Raw genomic sequence first — 24,408 nt, forward strand, 5'->3', positions numbered from 1 at the left:
TAAACCTATAGAACAAAGAAAAAATATTAAAGGCAGCAAGGGAAAAAGGCCAAGTAACATATAAAGGTAGACCTATCAGAATCACACCAGACTTCTCAATGGAAACTATGAAAGCCAGGAGGGCCTGGGCAGGTGTCATGCAGACTCTAAGAGACCACAAATGTCAACCCAGACTACTCTACCCAGAAAAGCTTTCAATCAACATAAATGTAAAAAGCAAAACATTCCATGACAAAATAAATTTAAACAATATCTACACAGCAACCCAGCCCTACAGAAGACACTAGAAAGAAAACTCCAATAAAAACAACTACACCCAAGAAAACAGGATACAGATAACTTTCACAACAAATATTAAAAGAAAACAAGCAATAGAACACAGTAACACCACCAACTCTACAATAAAAGAAACTAACATTCATTGGTCACTATCATCTATCAACATCAATGGACTCAACTCTCCAATAAAAAGATGCAGACTAACAGAATGGTTGCAGAAACAGGATCCAACATTCTGCTGCATCCAAGAAACACACCTCTGCAACAAAGATAAACACTACCTCAGAGTAAAGGGCTGAAAAAAAAGTTTTTCAAGCAAATGGACACAGAAAATAAGTTGGGGTAGCTATCCTAACATCTAACAAAATAGACTTTCAACAAAAATTAAAAAAAAAAAAAACAGAGGAGGGGCACTTCATTCTCATCAAAAGAAAATTCAACCAGGAGGACGCCACAATTCTGAACATCTATGCCTCAAACACAAAAGTGCCTACATTTGTAAATGAAACATTATTAAAGCTGAAATCACACATTGATCCCAACACCTTAATAGGGACACTTCAGCACTCCACTCTCACCAAGAGAACAGATCATCTAGACAGAAGCTAAATAGGGATATAAAGGCACTTATAGAGGTCCTAAATCAAATGAACCTAATAGATGTCTACAGAACTTTTCACCCAAATTCAAAAGAGTATACCTTCTTTTCAGCACCTCATGGAACCTTCTCCAAAATAGACCACATACTTGGTCACAAAGCAACCCTCAACAGACACAAGAAGATTGAAATAATCTCTTGTATTCTATCTGACCACCATGGAAGAAAGCTGGACCTCAACAACAACAGAAATAGCAAAAAGCCTACACACACATGAAAACTGAACAACTTGCTACTCAATGACAGCTGGGTTAGGGAAGAAATAAAGAAAGAAATTAAAAGACTTCCTAGAATTTAACGAAAATGAAGGCACAACTTACCCAAACTTATGGGACACAATGAAAGCAGTGCTCAGGGGAAAATTTATAGCACTAAGTGCCTTCAAGAAGAAATTTGAAACATCTCATACAAGCAACTTAATGTCCCACCTGAAAGTCCTAGGGGAGGGGGGAAAGAAGCAGACACACACAAGAGGAGTAGATGGCTGGAAATAATCAAACTCAGGGCTGAAATCAATGAATTGGAATCAAATAAAACTATTAAAAGAATCAATAAAACCAAGAGCTGGTTCTTTGAGAAAATCAACAAGAAAGATAAACCCTTACCTAAAATAACTAAAAGGCAGAGAGAAACCATCCAAATCAGCAAAATCAGAAATGAAAAGGGGGACATAACAACAGACACTGAGGAAATCCAAACAATCATTAGGTCTTACTTCAAATGCCTATATGCCACAAAATTTGAAAATCTAAAGGAAATGGACAATTTTCTTTATAGATTACATTTACCAAAATTAAATCAAGATCAGGTAGAAAGATTGAATAGTCCTATATCCCCCAAGGAAATAGAAGCAATCATCAAAAGTCTCCCTTCTAATAATAATAATAATAATAAATAGTAATGATAAAAAGCCAAGAGCCAGATGGTTTCAGTGCAGAATTCTACCAGACCTTCAAAAAAGAGTTAATTCCAATACTCTTCAAACTATTCCACAAAAGAGAAACAGAAGGAACATTACCAAACTCATTCTATGAAGCCACAGTCACCTTGATACCTAAACCACACAAAGACCCAACCTGCCACAGACTGGCCCAGTCGAGCTCCCATCGTCCGCAGGAGAACAAGGCTTTGGACAGGAAGACACAGTTTCGGCGAAGAAATGACAGAGAGAGACACCTTGATGGTTTTGACTCTGCTGCAACTTTACTGAAATCAAGCTAGTATTTTTATACAAAAGGCACCTTAAAATTGGCATACTTCCCAGAACATTCAGACTTTTACCAAGAATACAAAGTTTACATTTTAACTCAAAATGCAGTCAAATATAAAGCAGTACCCACAAGTAATCTTGGCCTAAAAACTTTTTGATCAGAGCAAACAAAGGAAAAGAAACCTCAAATATAGTTTCATTATTGCTAACCAGTGAAGAGGAAAGTCAGGAGCTAAGTCAGATGCCTCCCAAAGTCCCTCTCTATATCAAAATCTAACTACACCTTTGTTAACCCTCCTCCCATATGTCCTGCCCAAGATTTATGATCTTCCTTAGGAACAAGACACTGAAGGGAGAGGAAACTCCCGCCAGCTGCACCTCTCATGCTATTATTTCTTAAGAAGGAGCCTATTATTATTTCACTATTCTTAATGCCTATTAATACTAAATCTAATTCATTACTTTCCTTAAACTTATTATTTTTATTAAAGCCTTTAACAATCTACTAATAATAAATTTCTTTATAAAGTTAGTTGTGCTGTTTCAGGAGTCACAGAGAAAGATCAAAGAATTCATTATTCCAGCCCCAGAGCCACAAATGAAGAAGCATAGAAATCTCAGAACACGTCTCTTTTCCAAGTGGGATGAGTTTGCCAGGGACCTTCCAAGGGGCGTATTTCCGGAGAAATCATATCCTCCGCCCTGTAGCTTATGCTACTATGGCAACACTGGCGTGGGTGTTGGCACCAACCAGAAAGGGAAATTCAGACCTATCTCTCTTATGAACATTGATGCAAAAATATTCAATAAAATACTGGCAAACCAATCCAAGTACATATAATATAAAGAATATGATATAAAGGATATCATCCACCATGACTAAGTAGGCTTCATCCCAGGCATGCAGGGGTGGTTCAATATATACAGAAATCCATCAATGTGATCCACCATATTAACAAACTGAGGGAGAAAACCCACATGATCATCTCCTTAGATGCCGAAAAAGCATTTGACAAAATCCAACATCCATTCATGTCTAAAGTCTTGGAGAGATCGGGAATACAAGGCACATACCTAAACATAGTAAAGGCAATATACAGCAAGCCTATAGCCAACATCAAACTCAATGGAGAGAAACTTAAAGCAATCCCACTGAAATCAGGGACAAGACAAGGCTGCCCACTCTCTATATATCTCTTCAATATAGTACTTGAAGTCCTAGCTAGAGCAATAAGATAAATAAAGGAGATCAAGAGGATACAAATTGGAAAGGAAGAGGTCAAAGTATTACTATTTTCATATGATGTGGTAGTATACATGAGCAACCTCAAAACTTCAAACACAGAACTCCTTCATCTGATAAACACCTTCAGCAAAGTGGTTGGATACAAGATTATCTCAAAAAAAATTAGAAGCCTTACTGTATACCAAAGACAAATGGGACAAGAAAAAAATTAGGGAAACAACACCCTTCAAAAAGCTACAAGAAAATTAAGTGTCCTGGTGTAACTCTAACCAACCAAGTGAAAGATATGTATGAAAAAAAAATACTTCAAGTCTCTGCAGAAAGAAATTGAATTAGATATCAGAAGATGGAAAGCTCTCCTGTGCTCACGGAGCAGTAGAATTAACATAGTGAAAATGACTATCCTGCCAAAAACAAACAAACAAACAAACAAAAAACAGAATTGTCAAAGTGATCCTGTACAACAACAGATAGTCTGAAGGTATCTCCATCCCTGATCTCCAGCTGTACTACAGAGCAATAGTAATAAAAACTGCATGGTACTGGCATAGAAACAGAATGGTGGATCAACGGAATGGAATTGAAGACCCCAAAATAAACCCACACACCTATAGATACTTGATTTTCTACAAATAAGCTAAAAACATACAATGGAAAAAAGGACAGCATCTTCGACAAGTGCTGCTGGTCTAACTGGATGTCTACATGTAGAAAAATGCAAATAGATCCATATTTATCACATTGCACAAAATTAAAGTCCAAGTGGATCAAAGACCTCAACATAAAAGCAGAAAAACTAAACCTGTTAGAAGAAGAAGTGGGGAAGAGCCTTGAACTCATTGGCACAGGAGACAACTCCCTGAACAGAACACCAACAGCACAGGCTCTAAGAGCAACAATGAATAAATGGTACTTCATGAAACTGAAAAGCTTCTGTAAAGCAAAGGACACTGTAGTCAGAAAAAGACGACAGCCTACAGACTGGGAAAGGATCTTCACTAACCCTATATTTGACAGAGGGCTAATATTCAGAATATATACAGAACTAAAGTAGTTAAAACGCAACAAATCAAGTATTCCAATTAAAAAATGGGATACAGAGATAAACAGAGAATTCTCAATAGAGGAATATTGGATGGCAGAGAAACACTTAAAGAAATGCTCAATGTCCTTAGTCATCAGGGAGATGCAAATCAAAATGACCCTAAGATTTTACCTTACACCCATCAAAATGGCTAAGATCAAAAACTCAAGTGACAATACATGCTGGAGAGGATGTGGAGAACAGGGAACCCTCCTCCATTGCTGGTGGGAATATAAACTTGTACAACCACTTTGGAAATCAATCTGGCACTTTCTCAGACAACTAGGAATAGTGCTTCCTCAAGATCCAGCTATACCACTCCTAGGCATATATACAAAATATACTCAAGTACACAACAAGGACATTTGTTCAACCATATTTGTAGCAGCTTTATTCATAATAGCCAGAACCTGGAAACAATCCAAATGTCCCTCACTGGAGGAATGGATAAAGAAATTGTGGTACTTTTACACAATGGAATACTACTCAGCAATTAAAAACAAGAAAATCATGAAATTTGCTGGCAAATGGTAGGATCTAGAAAAGATCATCCTGAATGAGTTATCCCAGAAGCAGAAAAACACACATGGTATATACTCACTCATAAGTGGTTACAAGAAATATAATATAGAATAAACATACTAAAATCTGTATACCTAAAGAAGCTAAGCAAGAAGGTGGACCCGGGGTAAGATGATCAATCCTCACTCAGAAAGACCAACAGGATGGACACTGAAAGAAGGAGAAAACAGGAAACAGGACAGGAGCCTACCACAGAGAGCCTCTGAAAGACTGTACCCAGCATTGTATCAAAGTAGATGCTGAGACTCATAACCAAACTTTGGGCAGAGTGCAGGGACTCTCCTGGATGAAAGGGAAGATAGTAAGACCTGGAGAGGACAGGAGCTCCACAAGAAGAGCAACAGAACTAAAATATCTGGGCACAGCAATCTTTTCTGTGACTGATACTCCAACCAAGGACCATTCATGGATATAACCTATAACCCCTGCACAGACGTAGCCCATGGAAGCTCAATGTCCAAGTGGGCTCCCTGGTAAGGGGAACAGGTACTGTATCTGACATGAACTCAGTGGCTAGCTCTTTGACTGCCTCCCCCTGAGTGGGAAGCAGCCTTGCCAGGCCACAGAGGAGGACATTGCAGACAGTTCTGATGAGACCTGATAATCTAGGGTCAGATGGAAGGGGAGGAGGACCTCCCCTATCAGTGGACTTGGAGAGGGGCATGGTAGCAGTTGAGGAAGGGAGAGAGGGAGGGTGGGATTGGGAGGGAATGAGGGACGGGGCAACAGCTGGGATACAAAGTGAATAAACTCTAATTAATACAAATATTAAAAGTTAAATAAATAATATTGGCAATAGGGTGAGGAATATTTTTGAAAGATGTTTTTAAAAATCCATATACTCTTTTAAAGCAAATGTTTTACTAAAAAGAAAATAAGTGCTAGAGATGAAAATCAGGGTCTCTTGAATATTAAACAGGTATTTTACCACTGACTTGATATTCACCCTTAAAGCACTAAAAAAATAAGCCAGATCCCAATTTAAAAATTGGTGTTATTATTGAATCCTGGCCCCTTTAAATGCTAATTACATGTTCTACCACTGAACTACATTCCCTAGTCATAAACCCATATAAATATTTGAGTTGCTATTTTAAAAAAAATCATAATATGTGGCTAAAGGGGCTTTCTGATAATCTCAGCACTCAGAAAGCAGAGGCAGGCAGGTCATCACTCAAGGCTAGCCTGGTGCATACAGAGAGTTTCAGGCTTGCCAGGGCCACACAGTGAGTGATACCCTGTCTCAAAAACTAAACAACAAAAACCTAAGATGTTATGGGATATAAACTACTATGATATCTGGTTACAGCATATATAAGATTGTGAAGCATTAATTTTGAGTTTTGAATGTCTTAAGTAGTTACTGTTTTACATAATTCTCTTTTATCAAAACAATTCTGTTCCTTTGAAAACACATTTTCAGTGTCAATCAGTGGAACAACTTGAGTGATACCAGTAGAAGACACTGGCATACTGTAGTCCTTTAGAATAAAATGCAGTCAGAAAAGCTGGGTAGAGATCACAAAGTTGAATAAGGATTACATTAGGAAGGAGAAATTGATTTTTGGATGAAGCTCACAAAAAAGATTCTTAATACAATTTTCCTAAGATGCGAAGAAAGCATGTCATATTAAGGCCATATCAAACAAAATTATACACTGGAAACACAAACAAAATGGTTAAACAATGCTATCAGAATAAAGTATAATTTATGGCATGATTTCACTCTATCTAATTTAAATAAGATTCCTGCTAGCTAAAACTCTGGCATCATTCTATTATGTTGGCCCTGTTAACCAGCATCAATTAATGCTAATTATGTAGACAAGATTCTATATACAGTATAATAGAAAATAAACATTTCCTCTATCTTTGAAGAAAGGGATTTCTGTTACAACATGGAAAAATCTATCAAAAGGCCTGTCCATGCTCCCTCCCCAACCTCAGTGACCTCCATTGGCCCAACCAGTCAGTCAAAAGCCAAAGCAGCTCAAGTGTCTACCAGGGTCAGTTCAAGATTCTACTTCCTGTCACAATGATTACATTCAACTTCTTTAGAAAGAAAAAAAAAGCAAGATGTGATGACTCACACCTATAATCTAAGTACTTGAGAAACCATCAACAAAAAAAGTGGGGGGGGAGAAAAAAGTGCATAGTGTTTCAGGTTTTTATCAGATGTGGTCTCATTTAATTACCAATCTACTGTATACAGGAGATACTATTTTATAAAATGGGTTCAACTTCCAGCACTGAAAAAAAAATGGAAACAGTGTAGAATTACTGTAGTAGAGCACCTCATCAGTAGAACACTTACCTAGTAAAAATGAAGTGACTTCTTAGGTGACACAAGTAGAAGATAACGACACTGAGGGACAAGTAATAAACCAAGAAAACTATACCATAAAAAAAAAAGAACAAAGAAGGGAAACACACATACACTACCGCCACCAGCAACAAATCAAAAACAAGAATTAACAATCATTGGTTATTAACATATCTCAACATCAATGGACTCAATTCCTCCCCCCCCAAAAAAGACACAGGCAAACAGAATGGATGTGAAAACAGGATTCACCCTTATGCTGCACATGAGAAAAACACCTCAACATCAAAGATAGATAATGCTTTAGAGTAGAGGGCTGGGAAACGATTTCCAAGCAAATGGACCAAAAAAAGAAAGCTAACAAAATAAACTTCCAACTAAAATTAATCAAAAGATATGGAAAGGACATTTCATACTCCTCAAAGGAAAAACTCCACTAAGATGATGCTTCAGTTTTTTAACATCTATGCGCCAAACACAAGGGCACTCACATTCATTAAAGAAGCATTGCTAAAGCTTAAATCAAACCCCACACATTAATAGTAGGAGACTTCAACACTCAGCTCTCACAAATGGACAGATCATCAAGACAAAAACTAAACAAATAATAGAGCTAATAGCATTATGTATCAACATGCCTTCAGAACCTTTCACCCAAACACAAAACAATACATCGTCTTCTCAGCACCTCACGGATTCTTCTCCAAAATTGACCACATACTTGGTCACAAAGCAATCATCAACAGATACAAGAAAACTGAAATAATCCCCTGTGTCCTATCAGGCTACCACAGATTAAAGCTGGATTTCAACAACAGAAACAACCAAAAGCCTATAAACTCATGGAAACTGAACAACACTGTACTCAATGATCTCTGAGACAGAAGAAAAAATAAAAAATTAAAGACTTCTTAGAATTCATCAAAATGAATGAACAACGTACCCAAACCTATGGGACACAGTGAACGCAGTGCTGAAAGAAAAGTTTATCTCGCTAAGCGCCTTCAAAGAGAAATTGGAGAGATCTCATACTAGCAACTTAACAGCACACCTAAAAGTTCTGGGGGAAAAAAAGAAAGTAGCAAACACGCCCAAGAGGAGTATATGGCAGGAAATAATCAAACTCAGGGCTGAAATCACTAAAATAGAAACAAAGAGAACAATGCAAAGAATCAATGAAACAAAGACTTGGTTCTTTGAAAAATTCAACAAGATACACAAGCCCTTTTTGAAACTAACTAAAAGACAGAGAGAATATCCAAATTAACAAAATCGGAAAAAAAGAGGGCCATAACAACAGACACAGAAAATCTAAAGAATCGTTAGATCACACTTCAAAACTGGAAAACCTAAAAGAAATGGAAAATTTTCTCAATAGAAATTAAATCAAAACCAGATAAACAATTTAGATAGATATATAACACCTAAGGAAATAAAAGGAGTCATTAAAAGTCTCCCAGCCAAAAAAAAAATAGATTTAATTTAATTTATTTTTTTAAAGCCCAGGGCCAGACAGTGTTAGTGCAGAATTCTACCAGACTTTCAAAGAAAAGCTAATGCCAAGTTATTTGGCATATTTACCAAGAAGAGCTATTCCAAATCCTCACATTATTCCACAAAATAGAAACAGAAGGAACATTGTCAAATTCATTTTATGAGGTCACAGTCACCCTGACACCCAAATTACACAAAGATTCAACAAAGAAAATTACAAATTTCCCTCATGAATGTTGATGCAAAAATATGCAATAAAATACTCACAAACTGAATCCAAGAACACATCAAGAAAGATCATCCACAATGATCAAGTAGGCTTCATCCCAGGAATGCAGTGATGGTTCAACATATAAAATTTCATCAATGTAATTAATTATAAAAACAAACTGAAAGAAAAAATAACACACATGATCATCTCATTAGATGCTGAAAAAGCTTTTGATAAAATCCAATGCCCATTCATGATAAAAAGTCTTTGAGAGATTAGGAATAAAACAGATATACATACCTACACATGATAAAGGTAATTGACAGCAAGCCTATAGCCAGCATCAAACTAAATGGACAGAAATTTAAAGCAATCCCACTAAATTCAGAGACAAGACAAGCCTGCCCACCCTCTCCATCCCTATTCAATATAAATATTGAATATTGATAAATATTAAATATAAATACTTGACATTCTAGCTACAGGAATAAGACAACTAAAGGCAATCAAGTGGATACAAAGTGGAAAGGAAGAAGTAAAAGTATCACTATTTGCATATATGGTAGGATACATACTGACCCCAAAAATTCTACCAGGGAATTCCTACAGATGATAAACACCTTCAGCAAACATGGTGGATACAGGATTAACTAAAAAAAAAAAAAAAAATCAGTAGCCCTCCTATATACAAATGGCTGAGAAAGAAATAAGGAAACAATACCCTCCACAACAGCCAAAAATAATATAAAATATCTTGGGGTAACTCTAACCAAGCAATGAAAGACCTACATGACAAAAATTTCAAGTCTTTAAAGAAAGAAATTGAAGAGGATAGCAGAAAATGGAAATATATCCGATGCTCATGGATTGGTAAGGTTAACACAGTAAAAATCACCATCTGAATATATAGATTCAATGTAATCCATGTCAAAATTCCAACAAATTCTTTACAGATCTCAAAAAAATAATACTGAACTTCATATAGAAGAACAAAATACCTAGAATAGCTAAAACAATCCAGTACAATAAAAAGAATTTTTGGGGATACACCATCCCTTATTTTAAGCAGTACTACAAAGCAATAGTAATAAAAACAGCATGATATTAGCATAATAAACAGACACTATCAATGGAATCAAACCCAAGACCCACACGTAAATCCACATACCTATAGTCACCGAGTTTTTGATAAAGAAGCCAGAAATATGTAATGAAAAAAAGACAGCATCTTCAACAAATGGTGCTGGTCTAACTGAATGTCTACATGTAGAAGAATGCAAATAGATCTATATCTATGCACCCTGCACAAAACTGAAGTCCAAGTGGATCAAAGACTTTAAGATGAAACCAGACACACTGAACCTGATAGACAAAGGGGAGCATAGCGTTGAGTGCATTAGCACAGGAGAGAAGATTTTTACTAACTCCACATCTAACAGAGGGCTAATATCCAAAATCTATAAAGAACTCAAGAAACTAGACATCAACATACGAAATAATACAATTAAGTATCCAAACAGTCCTGATGAGACTTGTGGGCAGATGGCAATAGTGGAGAAATTCCCCTTTCAGTGGACTAGGGGAAGGGGACGAGGGGAAGAGAGAGGGAGGGAGGGAGTGGGGGAGTTGAGGGAGGGCCTTCAATTGGGATATATAATGAATAAATTGTGAAGAAAAAATTAAAATGTAAAAAAAAATGGGGTACAGATTTAAACAGAGAATTCTCAACAAAGAAATCTCAAATGACCGAGAACCACTTAAAGAAATGTTCAAAGTCCCTAGTTGTCAGGGAAATGCAAATCAAAATGACCCTGAGATTTCACCTGACACCCATCAGAATGACTAAGATCAAAAACTCAAGTGACAACACATGCTGGAGAGGTTGTGGAGAAAGGGGAACCCTCCTCCATTGCTGGTGGGAGTGCAAACTTTTTCAACCACTTTGAAAATCAATCTGGCACTTTCTCAGAAAATTGGAACAGCTCTACAGTCCTGGGTATATATATACCAAAAGATGCTCTACCATACAACAAGGACACTTGCTCATCTATGTTCATAGCTGTTTTATTTGTAATAGCCAGAAACTGGAAACAATCTAGACGTCCCTTGACCAAAGAATGGATAAGGAAACTGTAGTATATTTACACGATGGAGTGCTACTCAGCTATTAAAAAGAAGGAAATCATGAAATTTTCAGGCAAATGGATGGAACTAGAAAAGATCATCCCGAGTGAGGTAACCCAGAACCAGAAAGACATGCATGGTATACACTCATAAGTGGATATTAGCTGTAAATAAAGAATAATCATGCAACAATCCATAGACCCAGAGAGGCTAAGTAACAAGAAGGGCTCAAGAGGGATATATGAACTTTCCAGGAAAGTGGAAAAAGACTAGATTTTTCAGGTGGAGTGGGGATGGGTGGGTTGGGTTGAGAACAGGAGGGATCAGGTGGCATGGGAGAAAATACTAGGCAAAGTGACTGGAACTAGGGAACAATTGGGGGGTGACTTAGAAACCTAGTGCAATGGCAACTCCATGTAATCTACAAGGGTGAACCTAGTGAAGACTCCTAGTAATGGAGGACATGGAGCTTGATCTGGCCATCTTCTGTAACCAGGCAAAGCCTCAAGTGAAGGGATTGGGACACCAACCCAGCCCCAGAACCTTTGACCTACAGTCTGAACTGCCTGCACTGTATTCTGGGACCAGTGCCTAGCAGAATCATTATCAGAGTGACCAGCGACCTTCCTGCAGAAGCTGATGGTGACAAATGCAGAGTCTCACAGCCAAACCTTAGGCAGCGCTTGCGGAGTTCTGCAGAGGAGGAGAAGGAAGGAACAGAGGAACCAGACAGGTTAGGGACACCAGAACACAGTCCAGGACTCAGGACCAGGACTCATGGGGGCTTCCAGAGATCAGGGAGCCCATAAAGGTCTGAGCTAGGCTCTCTGCATATAAATTATGGCTGAGTAGCTTGGTGTTCTTGTAGCAATACTAACAGTGGAATTGGAGACTGTCCCTGACTCTTTTACCTACTTTTGGGACCCTTTCCTCCTACTGGGTTGTCTCATCCAGACTTGATGTGATGGTATATGCTTCGTAGCTTGTTATGCTGTATTTGGTTGATGCCCCTGGAAGTCCTGCTCTTTTCTTAGGGGAGGTGGTGGGGGGTAGATCTTGGGAAGAAGGGCTAGGAGGAGGGGGCAGAGTATAAACTTCAGCTGGGATATAATATATGAGAAAATAATTTTTAAAAAGATTCATCTGAAATAAAGCAGCACCTGGCAAGCCTCTTATTAAAAATAAGAAGAACATAGAGAAAAGAGATATACCAAAACCACTCAGAGTTCCACACTAGTGCTCCAACTGTATGCTAATTTTAACTATTTTAACTTCAGAGAGTATTTCAGTCCAAACATACACACACACACACACACACACACACACACACTATATATATATATATATATATATATGTTAGTGGATGGCATAGCAAACAGGATTAGCCATAGACTAAAGTCACACTGTAAATCATTGTCTATGCATAGCAAAAGGATAATCTGTTTCAGGAAGTCCCAAATGATAAAATGAGTATAACATTAGTGAATTCAAGCCCCCCCCCAAAAAAAATCAATAAGACAAAAAAAACAAAAAACAAAAAAAAAACCAAAAAAAACACCCTTTCCCTCCCCCCCAAAAAAAACACGGAGTCTATTTTGTGTTGAGCAACTACACTTATGAATGGAGCGTGCCGTAGAGTGTGACACTTCCAGCAGGCATCAATTGCAAATAGCTTTTTGGTTAGGAGTGGGACTTTCTGTCCTCCTCCGTTTCTCAGTGCTGGGACTTTGTCTGTTTTGTACTTGTGCATGCTGCCACAATCCATGAGTTCATATGCACATCAATCCTGTTGTGTCTGAAAGACATTCTTTCCTTAGAGTCACACACCACCTCTGGCTCCTACAATCTTTCCGCCACCTCTTCCACGTAAGTCCTGCTCTACATGACTGAGAATATTCAGCTAAGCTATGTTTGATTTTGGTTACTGAGGTTACCAAACGTTATTTATATCTATTTAAATAAACTTAATTTAATTAAAAAATGAATATCTGCTTATTGAGAACAATGTATTATCCACTGGAAGAAAGAATTATCTAAGACATTTGCCAAATAAATTCATATCTAAATCAGACCAGAAACAACACGTTGAAAGTTTGGAAATCTGAAGCAGATCAGCAGGAATGAGCTCACTTTAGAAATTCTTGCCAAACATGTTTTTGAAAAAAAAATCTAAATTGATTACACAGTGGTTTCTTATCTCTAAACAATGTAAAGTACACAAAATATAGTCAGTCCTTAATAACTATGGATTTGCAACTGTGTATTCAAGGAATTTTAAAATATTTGTAGAGGACCAGGTGAAGTATAACAGGACTGGATGAATCAAGAGAATCACTTGAGGCCTGGACTTCTCGATTAACCTGAGTAACAGGAAACTATATCATTGGTCAGAAAATGAATGCAAATAAAGATAACTGTAGAGAGCTGCGGAATGCTATGCCTTAAAGATGGAGCTGGTTTCCGCCTTCCACCTTCCCGATGGTGAGTGCTCTCTGTCACGAACAATTCCACATTTGGCTAAGGCTGAGGATCTGGCTTGCTTCCATGTATGTGGACCTATCTGCATTGCCCACGTGGCACGCCTGGGTTGGCTACCCAGAGGCTATTTAAGCTGTGGGCTGGCTTTCCCCAGGGTCCGAGGATTGTTCAAGGTTCCTGAATAAACTGCATTGAAAAAAAAAAAAAAAGATAACTATATCAAGAAAATAAAGTCATTCTCAAAAGGCAAATGTTGTGCCAGCAGTGATGGCTCATGACTTTAGTCCTAGTGCTTGGGAGGCAGAGGCAGGCAGATCTCTTTGACTTTAAGACCAGCTTGGTCTACATAGATAGTAGTTCCAGGACACCCAGAGCTACAAAGAGAAACCCTGTCTCAAAAAACAAAAACAAGACAAAAAGACAAATATCACATGTTTCCTCCCGTTAATGAGACTTAGACTTTATAGATACATAAAATCATGCATGTACTGATAATATAAAAGTAGAAGCAAGCTAGATGGTGATGGCACACCTCTTTAATCCCAGCACTCACAAAACAGAGGGAGACAGATCTCTGAGTTTGAGGCCAGCCTGGTCTACAGAGTGAGTTCTAGAACAGCCAGGACTACACAGAGAAACCCTGTCTCAGAAAAACAAAAGGGGTGGAAGTAGAAACAAAACTGTCTAAAGAACCAAGAGGACTAGTGAAATGGGGGCGGGAGATAATAGTGGCAAAGGTAGTAGGAATGAAAGGAGTATACTCAAAGTACATTATATACTTTCATGAAAGTAGCCTTATTTAATCCTGTACAATAATAAAAATAGAAATGTAAGTAAACAAGATAGTATCACTTTTAGCATGGTCAACACCCTGGGTTCAATCATCAGCATTAAAATATATAGAGCCAAAACACAATACAATACAATACAATACAATACAATACAATACAATAAATATAGCCAGGCAGCAGTGGCACAAACTTTTAACCCCAGCATTCAAGAGGCAGAGGCAGGCAGATCTCTGTGAGTTTGAGGCCAGCCTGGTCTACAGAGTGAGTTCCATGACAGCCAAGGCTGTGTAGAAAGCCCCTATCTCCACAAAACAAAAACAAATAAATAAACTAAAAAGGGGAGAAATGTATTGGAGAAACAAACTGTATTGGAGGATATGCATGGATTATACACAAAACTCTGAAATTTTATATAAAGAACTTGCACACTGGAGGATTAGGAAGAATCCTGGAAGCCACCCTGCGTGTATACAAAAAAAAAAAGTGTTTTACATATATGATAAAAGTTGCTTAAAAAAGGATCAGTCAAAAGGTTAATAAAAGTAAAAGATAGAAAATTACACCACTACTCTTGATCAATTAAAAACCTAAGGACATTCTGGTGATAGTGTTGCTATCTTTGTAGGCAATATGAATGAAACACACAAGCTATTGGGTTCTGATACATTCATTCAATAAATATTTAATGATAGCTAAAAAGACATACTTCCTTCTCATAAGGAGTCTACAGTCATTTTCACACAAGATATATATTGATACACATTTTTTAATCAACCAGGATTTCAAAGTGGTTGTAGAAAATCTGACACCTTCTGACCTCCGTGGGCATCAGGCACACAGGTAGCACACAGACAGACATGAAGTCAAAGTAACCTTACATATAAGGTAAAACTAAGTAAATCATTTAAAAAATAATTTCACCTATTTTATACTGTTTAATGTGTCTACCTAAATATTATAAATTAAATTTGTAGCTCATAAATTTCTAATAGACGGGCTAGTATTGAGTACAACTATTTTCAAGATTTATTAAATACATTTTTGGAAGTTTTGTTACATAGACTAAATGGGCCTCAAATTCACTATGTAGGGCGGGATACCCTTAAATTCACAATCCTCCTGTGTTAGCCTCTGGGAGTGTTGAGATTACAGGTAAACAACACCACACCCAGCTTTATTTTCTGAAGACTTTATGAAATGATCATAAATATAACAGAAAAAGAAAATATAAACTCCAATATTATCATACATCACAAGGGCATTCATATATAACATCAAACCAAAGAAGCTAAAAATCAGAAGAAAGGAGAACAAGATTTTGTCTCCAAACCATAAGAAACAGTATTATATGAAGCTTGATAATGCTTTGTTTACTTAAGGTGTGGTCTCATTATGCTGGCTAGGATGCCCTCAAACTAACTTTCTATCTTGCAGTATATTTGTGTACACATTCTTACATTTGTGTACAACAGATGTGTGTGTGTGTATGTGTGTGTGTGTGTGTGTGTGTGTGTGTGTACACGTGTCCATGTGTATCGTATCACCAATATAGAACTTAGAAAACAAGCTTCCAGAATTGGTTCTCTCCTTCCACCATATGGGTGTCAGGAATCAACGCAGGTCATCAGGCTTGGTGGCAGGCATCTTGACTGGCTAAGCCATCTCATTTGCCTTTCCAATAATCTTTACATAAATAAATTTAACTGTTCTAAGATAAGCCTTTTAGTAGCCTTGTGGTTGAATGTCTTGTGGAAGGCAGCAGCTTTCTGGAAAAAGCATTTAGAAAGCAGGAGAGGTTAGTTGCCTTGGATGCCCTAAAAGCAAATGAACTCCGTCCTCAAAACCCTGACCCCAAGGCAGAGCCTCACTGTTCTTATTCAGGGCCTCACCATTAGGACAAGATCTTATGCACCGACATCAATTCCAAGAATAGATTCCTAGTGTCATCTGCCCATCTGCTCACAATAATTTTTTTTTAATGTACTTTTAACACAGTATTTTTCAGTATACCTAAACAGTGTAATTCTGTATCTCCTAAAATTCCTGTTAATATTTGACCAGAAAATAAGCTATGGACTGTGAATTTTGTTTCCTTACAGTAGCTCCTAAAAGGTCCCAAATACTTATTGTTTCCGGTACATAAATGAGAAAAGCTGGAACAATGAATACTCTGAAAAAGACAAACTGTTATTGTTGTTTCGAGACAAGGTTTCTGTGTCCTGGTTCTCGATTTGCAGACCAGGCTGGCCTCTAACTCACAAAGATCCACCTGCCTCTGCCTCTGCCCCCCTGGGTGCTGGGATTAAAGGCGTAAACCACCAAGCCCGGCTTTGAAAAAGCAAATTTAAGAGACAAACCTGCATTTATATCTCTGCAATTCTGGGCCCTCCAACCCAAGGCTTTACATGTGGAAGGCAAACAGAGCCACCTCTCAGCTCTTTTTGGTTTTCAAGAGAAAGGTACTTGAGGAATTTTTCCAGCCTCACTCTTGCAAATGTTGGGATTATAGGCCAGGTGTGGTGGTTGACACCTGCAGTCTGCTGTTGTTTTAGGGCCCAGAGTTCAGTCTCTTGGTCGCTGTACGGAAAATGTTGTCCTGCTCCTCAGACACAGTGTTCTCCTGGTACCACCATCTTGTCCTGCCTCCTGAACCCCATTTTTAATTGGTTTGCTTGGTTTGTTGGTGTTTAACTTCTTAAACTCTTTATATATTCTGGATATTAACCTTCTGTCAGATAAAGGGTTGGTGAAGATTCTTTCCCAGTCTGTAGGCTGTCGTTTTGTTGTGATGACGGTGTCCTTTGCTTTACAGAAGCTTTTCAGTTTCGTGAGGTCCCATTTATTGATTGTTGCTCTTAGAGCCTGTGCTGTGGGTGTTCTATTCAGGAAGTTGTCTCCTGTGCCAATGAGTTCTAGGGTTTTCCCCACTTTTTCTTCTAACAGATTTAATGTGTCTGACATTACATTGCGGTCTTTGATTCACTTGGACTTTAACTTTGGGCAGGGTGACAAATATGGATCTATTTGCATTTTTCTACATGTAGACATCCAGTTAGACCAGCATCATTTGTTGAAGATGCTGTCTTTTTTCCATTGTATGGTTTTGGCTTATTTGTCAAAAATCAGATGCCTGTAAGTGTATGTGTTTATTTCTGGGTCTTCTGTTCCATTGATCCACCATTCTGTTTTTATGCCAGTACCATGCAGTATTTATTACAGTTGCTCTGTAGTACAGCTTGAGATCGGGGATGGAGATACCTCCAGATGATCTGTTATTGTACAGGATTGTTTTAGCAATTCTCGGTTTTTTGTTTTTCCATATGAAATTGAGAATTGTTCTTTTAAGTTCTGTAAAGAATTAACGGTAAATGGATAGAACAACAAAACAAACAAACAAACCTCATCCTGAGTGTGTGTCCTGACTAGTTTCATGCCAACTTGACGCAAGGTGGGGTTATCAGAGAGGAGGGAGTGTCAAGTGGAAAATGCCTCCATAAGATTAGGACACAGGAAAGCCTGTGAAGCATCTTCTTAGTGATTGTGGAAGGCTCAGCCCGTTGTAGATGGTGTCATCCCTGGACTGGTAGTTCTGGGTTCTATAAGAAAACAAGCAGAGCAAGTCATGATAAGCCAGCAAAAATCACTCTTCCATGGCCTCTGAATCAATTCCTGCCACCAGGTTTCTGCTATAACTGAGTTCCTGCTCTGACTTTTCTCAGTGACAGACTGTTACCTGGAAATGTAAACTGAAATAAACCCTTTCCTTCCCAAATTGCTTTTGGTCATGGTGTTTCATTACAGCAATAGTAACACTAACTAACCAATGAGCAGAAAGACAACTATGGTTTATATTCACTTATATGTGAATAATAGCTGTTAAGTCAGTGAAAAGCAAGCTACAACCCATAGAACCAAAGAGGTTAGGTAGAAAGTAAAGGACTAGAGAGGACAGATAGATCTCCCTAGGAAAGAGAAGTAGAATAGATAATTATGGATGAGTATGGAAGAGTGCTGGAATGGGAGGCTCAAGTGGTAAGGGGTGGGGGAAGGTGGACAAGAGAGAGAAAATGGGGGGAAGCAGCTAAAATTAAGGGCTATTTGAGGGGTAGTATGAGAACTCAATACAGTATGTTCTTCCTAAATTATATATATATAAAGGTGATCTAAATGAAATCCCCAAATAATGGGGACACATCACTGGACAACTCATCACAAAATGAAGCTTTAGGTACCTCCTGTCAAATCTAAAACTACCTCATGATGGTCTTGCAAACTCACAACAAGTTTATGTATCCCATCCACTTTCAAATGGTTTTAGATGTGGCATACAATACATGAATCAAAAACCCTGCTTTCGGGCTGGAGAGATGGCTCAGCGGTTAAGAGTACTGACTGCTGTTCCAGAGGTCCTGAGTTCAATTCCCAGCAACCACATGGTGGCTCACAACCATCTGTAATGGAATCTGATTCACTCTTCTGATGTGCATGAAAACAAAGTGTTCATATACATAAATAAATAAATCTTAAAAAAAAAAAAAACCCTGCTTTCCATCTAATACCTACACAATGCCTGCAAGTAAGAGAAAGACTTGTACGGAAATCTCCATTAAGACATAACACAGCCTCCAGGTTTGCAGACAAACCCATTATCACAATGTTAACAATTATGTAGCAGATCCTCTCTTCTATCCCTAATACCCCCCCCCAAATTTTTAACAATTATATTAGCTAGGGCTGGAGAGATGGCTCAGGGGTTAAGAGCATTGGCTGCTTTTCCAGAGGACCAGGGTTCAACGCCCAGCACCAACATGGCAGTTCACAATTGTCTGTAACTCTAGTTTCAGAGGATCTAACACTCTCACACAGATACATGCAGGCAAAACACCAATGTACATTTAAAATAAACAAACAAACGAATAAATGAACAGCATTAGGAAGGCTCTGACTTCTTTCATGACATGATAGAAACTTGTGTGGCATTCTTTGAAGCCCTGTGCATCTCAGTCATCTTTGGGGTGGAGCTGATGATCAGAGACTTAGGCTCCTATTCTGAAAACATTAACAAAGTTCCCTCTTGAAGGGGAGGAGGACCTCCCCTATCAGTGGACTTGGGGAGGGGCATGGGAGGAGATGAAGTAGGGAGGGTGGGATTGGGAGGGGCTTATATTCCTACAGCAGGAATATAAACTGAATAAATTGTAACTTATGAAATATAAATAATTTTTAAAGTAAAAACAACAACAACAACAAAGTTCCCTCCTAACTCTGACAGAATCAGAATCCATCATTATATATTATAGGAAAAAAACAGTGTATCGAAAACTAATTTCTTTGCCCTCTTCAAACTTCCCTGCATCTAGCCAGGCATGAAAGCCCAAGCCCTTTAATCCCAGTATTCAGAAGGCAAAGGCAGATAGCTCTCTGTAAGTTTGAAGCCAGTGTGAGATTCCGTCTGGAATTTTTTTTCTGCCTCTAGAACACACAAAGCAATGAAGAAAGTAAAAAGGGAGACAGAAAACAGCAATCCTGCCTTTTTTGCTTCCAGAAATAATCAATTATAATCTAAAAATATAGCATGGGGAAACTTCATAAATAATTTATAATTTTAGGTTACCTTTATCAAAGTAGTTTATAACAGATATTGCCATCACTTTTCTACCCTCTTTTTGGGCATAATTTATAAATTATCTTTATCATAGAGGTGAATATAGAACACAAAATGCATAGTATGTATGTAGGGTCCATAACTGTCCATGGTTTTAATTATCTACCGGAAGGCTTAAAGTGTAGTCTATGTGGATAAGGGGACTACTGTATTGTGCTTAAAACCCCAGGTTTTACATCATCCTAGAGTTAACTAAATCCTTGTGTATAACAATCATGTGGAGCCTTATGCTATCTCTTAGAATCCACTTGTTCAAATCCAACCTAATTTCATCATTCACAAAATGGGAATAAAAGTAGTTTTGGGCTTCTGGTTCAATGAATAATGTATATAAAGAATGTAGAATGGGGGCTGGAGAGATGGCTTAGAGTTTAAGAGCACTGGCTGCTCTTCCAGAGGTCCTGAGTTCAATTCCCAGCAACCACGTGGTGGCTCCCAACCACCTATAATGAGATCTGGTGCCCTCTTCTGGCATGTAGGAAGAACACTGTGTACATAATAAATTAATCTTTAAAAAATGTAGAATGAGGATGGGGGCAAATAGAATACAATAGATAACAACTGTCAGTTCCCATTATTGTTTCCCATTTCCTACTTGTCGAATTAAGGGCTTCCTAATGCCATCACCACATCAAGATTTCTGATTCAACAGTAGCTTCTTATTCATAGATAAGCAGATAAATGAACAATCTGTAACTCTTTCACATGCATCTTAGAGTTCTTAACTCTTAATAATTATTTAATGTTAGACAAGTTATACAGGGCTGTTGGTGAGATGGCTCAGTAGTTAAGAGTACTGGCTACTCTTTCAGAGGACCCCGATTAAGCACCCAATGACAGCTTACAACTGTAACTCCAATTCCAGGAGATCCAACAATCTCACACAGACATACATGCTATCAAAACATCAATGGACATAAAATAAATGGTTTTTGTTTTGTTTTTATTTTTTTTGAGTTGGAGTTTCTCTGTGTTGTCCTGGCTTTCCTGGAACTCAATCTATAAAGCAGACTGGCCTTGAAACTCACAGAAATCTGCCTGCTTCTACCTCCTGAATGCTGGGATTAATGTCATTTTTTTTTTTTAAGAAAAAGCATACAGAAATCACATAACTATTGGTTAATATAAACTGGGTTTTATTTTAGGATTTTTTTTGGATTTCATTTTCTTCTTTTGTTTTTTGAGACAAGGTTTCTCTATGTAGCCTTGACTGTCCTGGAACTCATTCTGTAGACCAGGCTCCCCTTGAACTCACAGAGCTCCACCTACCTCTGCTATCTGAGTGCTAGAACTAAAGATGTCTGCCACCACCGCTGAACAAATATAAATTGTTTTTTTTTTAATTTTTATTTTTTTTAATATTAATCACAGGTTATTTAATTTTATCCCAGCTGTAGCCCCCTCTCTCATTCCCTCCCAATCCCACTCTTCCTCCCTCATCTCCTCCCTGCTCCTTTCCAAGTCCACTGATAGGGGAGGACCTCCTCTCCTTCCATCTGACCCTAGCTTATCAGTTATCTTCAGGACTGGCTGCAATGTCCTCTTCTGTGGCCCAGCAAGACTGTTCCTCCCACAGGGAGACCCATTCTCAGTGAGAATGGAAAAGGGGGGGGAAGGTAAGGAAGGAGGGAGGAAGGAAAAACTGAGTAGTAAAATGTCATCATGTGCTATTAAACATGCCATAGATTTTTCCATGCCCTAGAATAAGCTATAAAGTATGTGTCCTACTGTTTAACAAAATGTTATATAAATAGTGAAATGTATAGCACTAAAGATTAGTGGACAGCTTGAACTCTAAAGTGAGATCCTGAAAAGACTTTCAGTAACAGAATGGGTTCAAAGAAAGAAAGTGAGCTAGAATGCAAATCAATTCACAAGGTAACATGACATTTTATTAAAAGAATAAGAGTCTCAAAATAAGCATGCAATGATAGTCAGGAAATTTCTATAAGCAGCGACTGGAGAGATGGCTCAGAGGTTCAGAGCACTGTCTGTTCTTCCAAAGGTCCTGAGTTCAATTCCCAGCAACCACATGGTGGCTCTCAACTATCTATAATGAAATCCTGTGCTCTCTTCTAGCATGCAGGCAGAACACCGTATACATAATAAATAATAAATACATCTTAAGGAAAAAAATTCTAAAAACAAATTATTAACAGTGTGAGCCTTTTGTTCTTCCAGACAGTAAAACTACTGTGAATGAAATTCTGTGGTGCGAATAGATAAAGGAACAGAATAGAAAGCGAGGTATGGTAGTACACACCTTCCATCCTAGCACTATGGAGGCAGAGGCAAGTGGGTCTCTGAGCTAAAGGCCAGCTTGCTCTTCAAGTGAGTTCCAGGAGAACCAGAGCTTCATAGTAAGGCTCTGTTTAAAAAAAAAAATACAGTCCATAAAAAAAAAAAACCAAATATACACAGTATAGAAACTATTTAAATCCACAGGATGAAGGATCATTGACTAAAAAAGTTAAAACAATTGGATAGCCATTTCTTTTCTTTTTTTTAAGACAAAAAAAAAAAAAGATTCTTACTATTGCAATTGTCTTGTTTTGGTTTTGTGTTTGTTTTTGTTTGTCCAACCATGGGGATTAAACCTAGAGCCTCGCACATGCTAGGCAGGCACTCTAGTCTCAGCCCTAGGGAGTTTCTGGTTGCTCTTTTTATTTCTAAGACAAGCTCTCACTACGCAGCCATGGCTGGTATTCATTCTGTAGACTAGGCTTGCCTCCAGCTCACAAAGATTTGCCTGCTGGGATTTTGGCCTCTCACACGTTTCAGAAACACATTTGAAAAATCTCACAAATGGCAAAATAAACAAGGTAGAAGGACAAAAAACACAGACTAGAGAAAGATTTTTAATGGACAGATAGATACATATATAAATACATAGATATCACATATATATCAGATAACATTAACATCTTTAATATAAAAAAGTGCTCCTCAAAATAAGAAAAACACCAAATGTTCTAGTGAATAAATAATAAAAAGACATGGTCAGACAGCTTAAACAGGAAGAAATATAGCCAGTTAACATAAGATATTCGACCATACCAGCTAGCAGGCATAGAAATCCAAATTAAAGCAAAGTGAATTTTTTTCATTTAGTAAACTGACAAAGGTTTAAAAGCTTAACAAAAACCTCAAATTTAGTAATATATGTAAAATTTAGTAATATATGTTTCCTGTTGGTAGGAATAGAGATCATTGTAAGTTTTTCTGGAAGGAAAAATTATGGGCCTACGGAAGTGGCTCAGCCTATAATCCCAGCACTTATGCTGAGGCAAGAGAATCTGCTTGGGCTCAAGGACAGCCTAGGCTATGAATAAATTCTAGGACAGTTTAGGCTGTAGGAATGAGACCCCGATACAAAAACTAGAAAAATGTGGGGGGTGGGGGTGGAGAAAGAGATAATTGCTATGCAAAGATGAAAACCATCGTTTAGATCCCCAGAACCCATATAAATGTTGAATGGATGTGGTCACCTGCCTTGCAAGACAGAAACAAGGGATCCCTAAAACAAGCTGGCTAGTCAGACTGGCCATATCTGCAAGCTCCGGTTGGACTGAGAAACCCCACCTCAAAGAGTAAGGTGGAAGAACAATCGAGGGTGACTCCTGACATCGACCATGGGCCCTCACGTGCATGCACACCCGCATGCATCTCCACCCACACATGTGCATGTCCACACACGTGCAAAGTGTGCATCTGCAAATGCACGTGAGAAAAGAAAAAAATAGGAAATAATTTGAAAAGTTCTTAAATGTATAAAAACACCAGCAAAATGATTCAGCTGGTAAAAGCACTTGTCCTGCAAGCCTGGAAACCTGAGTTCAATCCCTAGAACTCAAATAAATGTGGAAAGAGAGAACCAACTCCACAATTTTATTTCCACAGGCTTCCCTTCCTGTGGTTGAAGGCTCACGTATGTTTATCCTATATTATAGGTCTAGTATCCACTTATTAGTGAGTATATACCATGTGTGTCTTTCTGCTTCTGGGATATTTCACTCAGGATGATCTTTTCTAGATCCCACCATTTGCCTGCAGATTTCATGATTTCCTCCTTTTTGATTGCTGAGTAGTATTCCATTGTGTAAATGTACCTCAATTTCTGTATCCATTCATCAGTTTAGGGGCATCTGGGTTGTTTCCAGATTCTGGCTATTTTGAATATAGCTGCTACGGACATGGTTGAGCGCATGTCCTTGTTGTATGGTTGAGGAACTTTTGGATATATGCCTAGGAGTGGTATACCTG

At 38.1% G+C, this 24,408-nt stretch overlaps 1 protein-coding gene across 1 annotated transcript in view; it reads right to left on the reverse strand.

Moving 5' to 3' along the window:
• The window catches only part of Tex11 (testis expressed 11), a 126,097-nt gene extending 124,053 nt beyond the window's left edge, over positions 1 to 2,044 (reverse strand). Inside the window, 1 exon segment of the mRNA XM_060375507.1 lies at positions 2,014 to 2,044. Within this exon segment, the coding sequence (XP_060231490.1) occupies positions 2,014 to 2,044 (31 nt within the window).
• Positions 2,045 to 24,408: the final 22,364 nt, after the last annotated feature.

The sequence above is a fragment of the Meriones unguiculatus genome, chromosome X, assembly GCF_030254825.1.
Source record: "Meriones unguiculatus strain TT.TT164.6M chromosome X, Bangor_MerUng_6.1, whole genome shotgun sequence".
Classification (NCBI taxonomy): domain Eukaryota; kingdom Metazoa; phylum Chordata; class Mammalia; order Rodentia; family Muridae; genus Meriones; species Meriones unguiculatus.